The sequence below is a fragment of the Euleptes europaea genome, chromosome 19, assembly GCF_029931775.1.
Source record: "Euleptes europaea isolate rEulEur1 chromosome 19, rEulEur1.hap1, whole genome shotgun sequence".
NCBI lineage: Eukaryota > Metazoa > Chordata > Lepidosauria > Squamata > Sphaerodactylidae > Euleptes > Euleptes europaea.
This window is the reverse complement of record NC_079330.1, coordinates 16,345,052-16,356,657: the sequence shown is the minus strand read 5'-3', so window position 1 is coordinate 16,356,657 and position 11,606 is coordinate 16,345,052. Positions and strand designations below refer to the sequence as shown.

General features: G+C 49.6%; 1 protein-coding gene across 1 annotated transcript; it reads left to right on the top strand.

Moving 5' to 3' along the window:
• The first annotated feature begins 650 nt into the window (after positions 1 to 650).
• BCL7B (BAF chromatin remodeling complex subunit BCL7B) lies at positions 651 to 7,289 on the top strand. The gene is made up of 6 exons (XM_056865306.1): positions 651 to 810; positions 2,346 to 2,421; positions 3,261 to 3,357; positions 5,168 to 5,338; positions 5,889 to 5,968; positions 7,148 to 7,289. Exons 1-6 carry the CDS (start codon positions 653 to 655, stop codon positions 7,238 to 7,240), a joined length of 675 nt encoding a protein of 224 aa, XP_056721284.1. The 5' UTR covers positions 651 to 652; the 3' UTR covers positions 7,241 to 7,289.
• Positions 7,290 to 11,606: the final 4,317 nt, after the last annotated feature.

Sequence of the window (11,606 nt, the reverse complement as noted above, 5' to 3'; positions counted from 1 at the left end):
AAACAAAGTTATAAACCCATAATAAATTAATATTTTCAATTAAAAGTTCTCTATTATAAAAATATATATTCAAATATTATTCTAAGCTTAAAGTTTAACAGTTATGATTAAAGTTTATTTTCAAATTCTCTGAATTTTTATTTTGAACCTTGGGGTCCCTGCAGTGAACAAAAAAGTCCTAGTGGTCCCTGGTCAAAAAAAGGTTGGGAACCACTGCTTTAGGCAAACAAGCTGCACTCAGTCTCTGACACCTTCCCTCGTCCATAATATAGGGATGACAGCCCTACTTTACAGGCATAAATGATGTAAAAATTACTGTTATGCTACAAAGTGCCTTTATATATGGAAAGGGCTACAGAGCCCAACATAATAAAACAATCATGCCATAAACAGTACACATTATTGCATTTTATTATACATATTTTAACCTCTATTGTATAGAGAAGCATAATAACCCAAGATGTACAAAGTAAGCACACCTCATGCATCACGTGCTCCACAGCAGCCTCCGCCTTCATGCCTCCTCCCCACGCGCACAAGAGGGCGGGAGAAGAGGCGAGGCGCTTTGCGCATGCGAACTGCGGATAGTCGCTGTCCCCCGCAGGCGGACGGGCGCGCTGACGCGTTACGCACGCCGCTGGGAGGGGCGCGCATGCGCGGCGGGCAGGAAGCGGCGGCAGCTGGTGCGGCGACAGGGGCTGCCGGGGCCACGGGCGCCATGTCGGGCCGCTCGGTGCGGGCCGAGACCCGCAGCCGCGCCAAGGATGACATCAAAAAAGTGATGGCGGCCATCGAACGCGTTCGAAAATGGTGAGAAGAGGGAGGGAGGGGCCACTGGAAGGCGGGTCCTAGGGTCCTATCAGCCAATCCCCGCTGAACGCAGTAGAGGTGATAGCGGAGCAGCCAATGGGCTGCGACCTTTTGCCACAGGGGGCGGGTTGACTTTTAAAGATCCAATCTCTTTCCGCTGCTTGATGAGGCGGGGCTACTACGCGCAGTCCGGTTGGCAGGTTTTGGGGGCGAGGGCAGATCCATTGGCAGGGTGCTTGGGTTGCCATGGAGACTTGATGGCACTGCCCTCTGCTGACCCAGTTTGTTCCGGGATGGGGACAAGAGGAGCCAGAGGTCGTTTGCATATGTCATCCAATGCAACTGGAGGGGCATGGGAATTACCAATAGGTTGAGCTAGTGGGTTCCATTCATTTCATTTTAATTTTTATTTCCGGGCTGTTCATTTTGAAAAAAATAATGTGAAAGTTCAAATAAATTGGTTGGAGAATGTAGGTGTTGCGTATCACGTATTCAGAGCCCATTATCTGGGTATTTTTTTAATAATACCACTATAGGGCAGGCCAGTATCATTTTTGCCCTCCTCGCTGTACTTTAAAGTGCCACAGTACCCATCCCACATAAATACTTTCACATTTTTATTCTAGCATAAATCTTTGTGGATTATAGCCCATTTATTCAAATCCTTGTGGATGTATGAGACTATGAAAAGTAAATTTAAGCGGCAGGGCTAAGGGGCCATGAAATGCAGGAAGTACTAGGTGAGATGTAATTTGGAAAAAAAGTGTGATCAAGGAAAACCTAGAGACCTTTCACAGTAGTGGCAATCTGAAATCTCTCTAGGTTTTCTAAACTAATTAACACACCTGGAGACTAAACCCAGTTCAAGCCTAGTCACACATTAAAGACAAACAAGGTTTTCCAGGATATAAGCTTTTGTGAGTCAAAGCTCATTTCACCAGGTACCCATCAGCTTGGTATCCGAGGGAGCAACCTTTGATGATTCATGAAAGCTTATATCCTAGAAAATTTTGGTGGGGCTGTAAATTGCTACTGATTCAAAGTTTGTTCTACTACTATGCGCTAACACGGCTACCCACCTGAAACTATCCTGTTGACTGAAGAATCCCATATCTGTATTAAGCTCTCAGAAGATGGTATCAGACTTCTTGATAAATTCTAATTCAGCAGTGCAGTTCTGTAGTTGTCCTTGATAGTTCCTTTGCTAGAGAATGGTGACTTTTAGATCAGCAACACTGCTTCTTGGGAGACTAAAATGCTTCCCATCACACAGTTTTTTTTAATATTGCTGTTTTAATGTAAACGTTGTGTCCATGTATCTGTCATACATGTAAAAATCATAGGAATTTATGCAGATCCATCTAAATTTGACTTTAAAGAACCTCCATGGTATGATGCAGTATATCTTTGAATATTAGATGCAGGTGGGGGCCGTCAGTGATTCTTTCCTCTAACCTTTCGATAGGCCTCTATCCATGACTTCTGCTTATCGTGCTTGGGTTGCTGTATCTAATCTCTTTTATTCCCTGAGCCAGGGAGAAGAAGTGGGTGACTGTGGGAGACACATCCCTTCGGATATTCAAGTGGGTGCCTGTAGCTGACAGCAAAGAGGTGAGAGGCAGCTAAAGGAACAGTTCCTGCTGGGAGGAGGGACCTCGGGCTGGCCTTCAGTGAGGCTGAGCACTGCCAGGGAGAGGACTTGCCCATCCTTCCCCCTGGGATGGGAGCACACTTGCCTGAAGTAAGCTCTCCAGAGGTGCCGCTTACCCGCCTGGCCAAAGATGGAGGAATCTTCCATGGCATTTTTTGTTTCCTGTGCATGCAGTGGGATAGCCAGGTGCTAGCAGCCCAAACGAGTCCTAGAATCATAGAGTTGGAAGGGACCACCGGGGTCATCTAGTCCAACCCCCTGCACAATGCAGGAAATTCCAAACTACCTCCCCACACACACACACACAGTAACCCCTACTCCATGTCCAGAAGATGGCCAAGATGCCCTCCCTCCCATGATCTGCCTAAGGTCATAGAATCAGCATTGCTGACAGATGACCATCTAGCCTCTTCTTAAAACCCTCCAGGGAAGGAGAGCTTACCACCTCCTGAGAAAGTCTGTTCCACTGAGGAACTGTTTTAACTGTTAGAAAATTCTTCTTCTTCCCGGAAGTAAGCTCTCCATGGGTCCTAAGTGACAAACTTGGTGGAAGTCTCCAAGGTTCATCTGGGTGTTGTAAACCTTTCTCTTTGTGCTTTGTTTCTTCAAGGAACTCGAGCTTCACCCCAGGTCAGGTGGAAAGTTCCCCAAAGACTGGCAAAATGTCCTTTTATCGCTCCAGCAGCCTCCACAGCCCAGTGCTGCCAGCTGTAAAGAGGGTGGGGATTCCTGCAGGTGGGTTGTTTTGAATGACATGCCTGCAGCAACATGGTCTGCTCTTTCTCTCTCTCCCTCCCAGAAAGAGAAGTCCAAATCCAGTAGCACTGCTGTCCGAGAGCCCAACGGTTTTCCAGCTGAAGCTGCAGCAAACTCGTCGCTCCTCCTGGAGTTTCAGGGTGAGTAGGCCCTGCGCCATGCCTGCATGCTGGCTGGGGTGGGGGCTGTGCCACCTCATGCCCCCCAGAAAGAAGAAGAGGTGTTTGTTTTTATATGCTGACTTTCTCTACCACTTAAGGAAGAATCAAACCAGCTTACAATCACCTTCCCTTCCCCTCCCCACAACAGACACCCTGTGAGGTAGGTGAGGCTGAGAGAGCTCTAAGAGAGCTGTGACTAGCTCAAGGTCACCCAGCTGGCTTCACGTGGAGGAATAATGGGGAAACCAACCTCGTTCACCAGATTAGCCGCCGCCGCTCATGTGGAGGAGTTGGGGAAGCAAACCTGGTCCACTGCTCCAAACTACAGCTCTTAACCACTACACCACGCTGCCTGAAAGACCTTGAACAGCCAGGGCTGGGTTCTCTCTAGGAGAAGCACAGGAAAGGGAATGGATCTCAATGGCAGAGCATCAGCTTTGCAGGCAGTGGGCCCAGATTCAGTCCCTGGCATCTCAGGTTAAAAAGTTGGGGAAGGTCTCTTTGGGCTGAGGAAGGCCTCCTACTGAAAAAATTGGAGAGCTGCTGCCAGCTAAGGGGAGAGATGGCTGGGCTAGATGGATGGAGGGTCTGACCTGGCAAAAGAGCTCTACAGAGAGGATCCCAAGCATCTCCAGTTAAAACTATTGCAGGTAGCAGGTGTTGGGAAGCCACTGTCAGGCAGAGTAGGCTTCTCAGGGCTACATGGTTTGACAGTGTGGATCAGTAATAAGGCAGCTGTGTGTGTTCAGTGGAAGGGCAGTTGATGACCCTGAGATGTAACAAACTTCAAATTTGCCATAGTTGAAGTATGAACTGCAGGCAGAGATTTGTCTGATTATGCTTTATGTGATAGAATCGTAGAGTTGGAAGGGACCAACAAGATCAAAATCAGTGCACTTTTTGTTTTTGTTTTTTACCGTCATGTCACAGCTGACTTATGGTGACCCCTGGTGGGGTTTTCAAGGCAAGAGACATTTGGAGGTGGTTTAGCATTACCTGCCCCCGCATCATGACCCTGGGACTCCTTGGAGGTCTCCCATCCAAATGCTTGCCAGGGCCAGTGTTGAGAGTGTGTGACTCTGCCAAGGTCACTCAGCAAGCCTCCATGGTGCGAGTGTATACAAACACAGTATTTTACAACAACCGTGTAATGGAGAGCAGTGATATATTATTTAGATATTAAAGCAGGGGGTGAAGCTAAAGCTAGAAAAAGACAATAGTTCCCCCACCCCACCCCACAGAGAATTAAAAGTGATATGGAAGAGGCATGAACACCTGAAAACATGAAGCTGCCTTCTACTGAACCAGACCCTTGGTCCATCAAAGTAAGTATTGTCTACTCAAACTGGCAGCGGCTCTCTAGGATCTCAGGCAGGGGTCTTTCACATCACCTACCGCCTGGTCCTTTTAACTGGAAATGCCGGGGATCGAACCCGGGACCTTCTGCATGCAAAGCAGAGGCTCTTCCACTGAGCCACAGCCCCTCCCAAATTCTCACTTGCAGTGGGCACCCTCCTTGACCAGAGGTAACAGCAAGACATGTTAGGCAGTGAGAACATAACAAGCCGGTCTGGGAGTCCCAAGACTGGGGAGGCACAGATTCAAATCCCTGCTCCGCCCTGAAGCTAATGGTGTGACCTGGGGCCAGTTGTGCTCTCTCAGCTTCACCTAGTTCGCAAGGTTGTTGTGAGGATGACAAGGGAGCAGGGGGGAGCTATGCCTGCCACCCCACGTGGGGGCCCCTTGGCATTTATGACAGATGAGCATAGGATCGGTCCTCATCTTCCAGATGAAAACAGTAATCAGAGCTCCTTGTCGGACGCCTACCAGCTCAAGGCCGACAGCAGCCCCGCCTCCAGCCCCAGCCCCCAGCAGAGTGAGTCGATGAGCCCCACGCACAACTCCGACTTCCGCACCGACGACTCGCAGCCGCCCACGCTGGGGCAGGAGCCCCTGGAAGGTGAGAGGGGGCGCTGGCGGCACCCAGCAGCCGCAACAAGCCTCACGTGGTGCCAACTCTGCTTGCGGCACAAGCTTTTGGGTGGAAGGGCAGGCTCTTGAGGCAAAGGGAGATGGTAGAACAAAGACTGTCACTGTGTCAGTTGCTCCAGAAAAAAGGGGGATCAGCATGGGGTGCAGCCGAGTCTTATCTCGTGGGGGGTCAGCCATGTGTACATTGGCTGTTCTAGGCTCCCAGGTAGGGGTAGGGTTGCCAGCTCCAGGTTGGGAAATACCTGGAGATTATGGGGGTGGAATCTGAGGAGGACAGGGTTTGGAGAGGGGAGAGACTTCAATGCCATAGAGTCCAATCGCCAAAGAAGCCATTTTCTCCAGGGGAACTGATCTCTGTCGCCTGGAGATCAGTTGTAATAGTGGGAAATCTCCAGCCACCACCTGGAGGCTGGCAACCCTTGCAGTGGGGGCTAGCACGACCAGGAGCACCACCCGCTGGGAGTTCAGCAGAATTCTTGCCAGGTCCCTAACCTCCCTTTCCCATGGGTCACTTCCAGAACCTGCCCTGCCTCCCTCCGAAGTAGCAGATGAGCCTCCAACCCTCACGAAGGAAGAGCCAGGTCCTCCAGAGGCTCAGGTAAGGATGCCAGTAGAGCTTAGAAGCTTGGGGACATTAGAAAGACTGAGGGAAATACCTTCTGCACCTGAAGACAGGGGGACTCTTCCAGATCTGCACTCCTGAATGCTGATCCAGGGAGGGGGCAGTATTGTTATAGCATTTCTGCCTTCAGCAGAAGAGTTTGCAATTGGGCATCAGCTCCACTTGACAGGTAGGTGGACCGCGGCTTTAATCACATTCATTTGCCGATACATTGGCAGGGCAGAGATTGAGTGGTACGATTGCTTTCAAGATGGCCAACGTGCCAGCTTCCTCTGCCAAATTCAATAGGGGAAGCAAAACCCACAAAGACAGCTTCTTCTTTTGGGTCATGTCCAAAGCTTGCAGGTATTTTGCATTTCCATCGAGAAACCACTGCGGTTTTCCTCTGGTTTAAAAATGTACCACCAGCAACAGATGTTAAAGTCAGAGTCTCTGCATCTTTTCAGCCTTGATCCTTTTTGGTTCTGTGGTATTGCCACAAAAGGAATGCTGCAGATTTCCAACTGATGACACAAATGCAGTTTTGAAAGGTGATCCTTCTAACGATGAAGGGGGGGGGGAAATCTGTGATTTCTTGCCCTGTAAATTATCTCACATTGCAAAGAAATTGTGCTCTTCTCATTTACTCTAAGAACATAAGAAAGGCCATGGTGGATCAGACCAAGGTCCATCAAGTCCAGCAGTCTGTTCACACAGTGGCCGACCAGGTGCCTTTAAGTAGCCCACAAACAAGACAACCGTAGCAGCATTGTCCTGCCTGTGTTCCAAAGCACCTAATATAATAATCTAACAATCTTATGCAGATTTAGCAAAATATTAGTAACTGGTTAAAGGCAAGGTGTGTTCATTAGTTAGTCCCTCTTGAACTGCTGCCAAAGGCACAGATGCTGCCAATATCTCTCCTGTTCAGTCTTTAAGCATGCGGGGCATGGAATTGGCACATGTTGGCATTTAGTGCAAGAGACTGAATGCCATGTTTGCGTAGCATGCTGGTTGGAAAAAACAAACGTGACCTCAGCGTGGAAAGCTCCTCTCCTCTGTGTTCCTGGCAGGGCTGTACGGCTGCCCATGGTTATCATCGGCCGCAGGGTCAGGATGAGGTCCAGGGTGCCTTCCACCTCTCTTTCACCAGCCCCTTTCCTTTCTCTGCTGCAGGCAGCTGGAGGGGAGGAAGATTCCGGAGCACCTCCACTGAAGAAATTTTGTCCCGACCAGAATTCTGCGTGCCATACAGCCTCCGAGAGCTAGCCAGCCAGCTTCTCCCCCTGCAATGCGGTCCTTTCCCAAGAGTCCGTCTGCCCCCCTTGCCCCCAAGACGCTCATCCTTTTGAAAGTCGGGATACCCGTGCGCTTCCCCTCCAACAGTCCCTGTCCGGCTGTTCCTCGGGACCGCGCTTCCTCCCGACGCCAGCTTGCCTTCTTCGCCCACCTCTGCTGAGAGTTGTCCCGTCTCCCCCCAACGCAACGTTCCCTTTCCTCTCTTAACCCCCTCACTTGCACGCCTAAGGGATGAGGCGCTGCGGCCTCTCTTTTAATTTTTTTTCTCGATCCTCTGTGGACTCTGGGGTGGGGATTGTGGCTTAGGAGGTTCCTCAAGGATGGAGGAGTTTTTCAGCACTTGATTGGACAACCCCCAAGGTCCCTCTTCCCGTAGGGAACAGAAAGGTTCTCCTTGGGAGGAAGGACAGGACCTGGGGGGAGCCCAGCTGGGATGCCGTGCAATAGTAGTTTGAGTGTTAAGCCATTAGGACAGGTGGGAGCCAGAAATTTGCACCTGGCTGAGGGGTGGGGGGGGAGGGGGCTTGTCTGGGCAGCTGGTCTAGAGCCCGCAGGCTTAGCTGCAGAGAAAGGATCCTCCCTGCTAGGAACTGAGGATCTGCAAACAGCCCTTGTCGGCTGGCGCAGATGGATCTAGGCTGGCTCCCCCTCCCTCAGGCAATAAGGGAACCGCATACCTGTTGCCTCAAGCCAGCGGGGGTCTGCTTCTAAGCAGCCCCCTTCCTTGGGGAGGGGGGCTTCCCAGCTAGTGCAATTGCCCCCAAACCACCTGTCCCCTGCGAGCCTGACCCCTGTCACAATCTGCACGCGGAATTGAGTCTGTGATTGAGGCCCTGCCACAGCGAGAAGCGCTGCCTGCGCAGGGAAGCAAAGAGATATTTTAGCACTGAAGAGAATATTTTTAAAATTAAAGTATTTGAAATAGGCCGGGTGTCACGACTGTTATTTACGGAGGGGGGCGGCAAGGAGAGGCGGAACTCCTGCAAAGAGCCATCGGGATGGGAAGGTGCGATCCTTGACAACTGGTTACTCGATACTGGAAGAAGAAGAAGACGAGTTGGTTTTTATATGCCAACTTTCTCTACCATTTAAGGAAGAATCAAACCATCAGTTGTAATAGTGTGAGATCTCCAGCCACCACCTGGAGGCTGACAACCTCCGTAATCCATGTTGGTTACTAAAATAAATTGGGCTCCCAGTATTAGGACAATGGATTGGCTAAAGATGAACTCTGGGAGGCATATGTGTAAGGGTGGAGGTTTCAGGTTTGAGTAAGATGAAATCTCTCCCCACCCCCCACCCCCAGCAACTGTGTCTGGGCTGGAATACGTAATCTTTTTAAAGACTGAGCTTTTTAAAAAAACATGGAGAAATTATTCTTGGTGGGTCAAACTTCTGACCTGAGTAGCAGCACTGCCATGCAAAGCTTGGCCAGCGGTCCATCTTGACTCGTCTCCTCTTGGTGGTCAACTACCCATCCCCCTCCTCAGGTCTGGGCATTGAAGCATTCCCTTGGAGAAAGGGTCACATAAAACAATCGAATAATAAAATCATCTAATTCATGGATGCTGTGGAGGCGTTTACTTAGCATACGGAAAGGAAAAGATCCTCTGTACATGCCCAGAGGCGCTCTTGCCTTTTTACTCATAGGCTCAGCACTTTGCCTTCGTGGGTTGGAGCCCAGGGCAGAAGTGGGGGGGGGCACACTTCAGCATCTCATTTTTACAGCAAGCCAAATAAAGCCCCTTCGCCAGCCTGCCGGTTCTGCTTCCCACATTGTAATCCCAAAAGTTTAATTGCAGAGAGGTCTGGAGGAGGAGGGAGGGGAGAGCCTGTGGCTCAGTGACAGAGCCTCTGCTTTGCATGCAGAAGGTCTCACGTTCAATCCCAAGCATCTGCAGTTAAGAAAGGACAGGCAATAGGAGATGTGAAAGACCTCAGCCTGGGGACCCTGGGGAGCCGCTGCCAGTCTGAGTAGACAATACTGACTTTGATGGACCAAAGGACTGAATCAGTATAAGGCAGCTTCACGAGTTCATATAACTGCACAGGCTCAGGGCTTTTCCCCTGCCCACTGACAAGTGGAGGGCTGCTCCAGCTGTCAATAGAGGAAAGCTGCGTGTAGGGTTGCCAGGTCCCTCTTTGCCACCGGTGGGAGATTTTTGGGGGCGGAGCCTGAGGAGGGCGGGGGGGTTGGAGAGGAGAGGGACTTCAAGGCCATAGAGTCCAATTGCCAAAGCCTCCCTTTTCTCCAGGTTTTCTATCAGCTGGAGATCAGTTGTAATAGTGGGAGATCTCCAGCTATTACCTGGAGGTTGGCAACCCTAGCTGTAATAGCAGGAGCTCTCCAGCTACTACCTGGAGGTTGGCAACCCTAGCTGTAATAGCAGGAGCTCTCCAGCAACTACCTGGAGGTTATGCAAAAACAATCCACACAAGGCTCAGTTCTACACATATATTCAAAAGGAGATAGTACAAAACGTAGTGCAAGCAATATCTATAGGTGAGCGACAGTCAAACAAGAGAACATTATACAATAATATCAAAAGACAAGTCAAAGAACAATATATACAACAAATCTATGTCTGATGTTTCTCTTTGAGTCTTAAAAGAGTTTCCAGTACAATTTCAGTCTTTGTAAGAGCTGGTCCCAAAAGTAGAAAGAATTCCTGCAGATTTTCCCAGAGTCCAAGTGGGATATCAGACTTTTTATAGCCACTGGCTATGTGCTGGAGGTGTTTCAAAAGGAGACCAAGCTGGCACTTATAGTAGAATGGAAAAGCCTTCCAGGTAATGAGACGCTTTCAGCACTGATGGCGGCCATCGAACGCGTTCGAAAACGGTGAGAAGAGGGAGGGAGGGGCCACTGGAAGGCGGGTCCTAGGGTTCTATCAGCCAATCCCAGTTGAACGTAGTAGAGGTGATAGCGGAGCAGCCAATGGGGCTTTGACTTGTTCTATGACTTGTCTTTTGATAATGTAACAGTGGCCCAAAAGATCTCCCGGTAATAATTGGCATCCAGACTGCTAGGGAAGCTGGGGGAAGGAATGTCTACCTAGATCAGTGGTTCCCAACCTTTTTTTGACCAGGGACCACTAGGACTTTTTTGTTCGGCGCAGGGACCCCAAGGTTCAAAATAAAAATTCTGAGAATTTGAAAATAAACTTTAATCATAAATGTTAGTTAAACATTAAACTTAGAATAATATTTGAATATATATTTTTATAATAGAGAACTTTTAATTGAAAATATTAATTTATTATGGGTTTATAACTTGGTTTCACGGACCTTAATTTAGTTCTCGCGGACCCCTGGGAGTCCGCGGACCCCTGGTTGGGAACCAGTGACCTAGATACAGGCTTGCTCTCTGCGCGCTTTAAGTAAGTGGGTTAAGAGTCATGGGGTGTCAGAGTGAACGATCAACAATGATAGGAGAAACTGGATGAAACTGCAACTGATCTGAGTCGCCTTTCTGTCTGTAATACAATCAGATATGCATAACTTGTTGATGTATCGTCATAACTTGAATTTGGATAAATATCTCTTCCCCAGTATAATCGGGACTCAGAGATTTCTGCACATTAGGGCCTCTGAGTCGCAGCTGCCAGAATAAACTGTTTTCTTGAAATAACGGTTCGGGTCTCTGTTTCCCCCATGAAACTCTGGTTTACCATATCAATATTATTGTATAATGTTCTCTTGTTTGACTGTCGCTCACTTATAGATGTTGCTTGCACTACGTTTTGCATCGACTATCCCCTTTTGAATATATGTATAGCCCTGACCTGGATGGCCCAGGCTAGCCTGATGTCAGATCTCAGAAGCTAAGCAGGGTCAGCCCTGGTTAGTATTTTGATGGGAGACCACCAAGGAATACCAGGGTTGCTGTGCAGAGGAAGGCCCTGGCCAACCACCTCTGTTAGTCCCTTGCCGTGAAAACCCCATAAGGGGTCGCCATAAGTCGGCTGCGACTTGAAGGCACTTTACACACACATAGAACTGAGCCTTGTGCGGATTGCTTTTTTTTGCATAGCCTATGAGCATCGCGCTGTGAATCGTTTGGACCACCTGGAGGTTGGCAACCCTAGCTGCGCGTATTCATACGTGGCTGCAGCTGAGCGTGGGCAAGAAATTTGCACAAGGGGCGGAGCGGGGGGGGGGTCTGCATAGGTCCACAGGCGCTCTTCCTCCACGCGCCCCCCGCCCCCAAGACCCGAAGCGCTTCTGTTTTGCTCAGCCGGCTTGCAGGCAAAGAGGCGAGGCTTCTGGGTCACGTGGGAGGGGAGGGGAGGGGAGGGGGCGCCGTCTCCCCGTTGCCACGGAAACGCGGCCTACC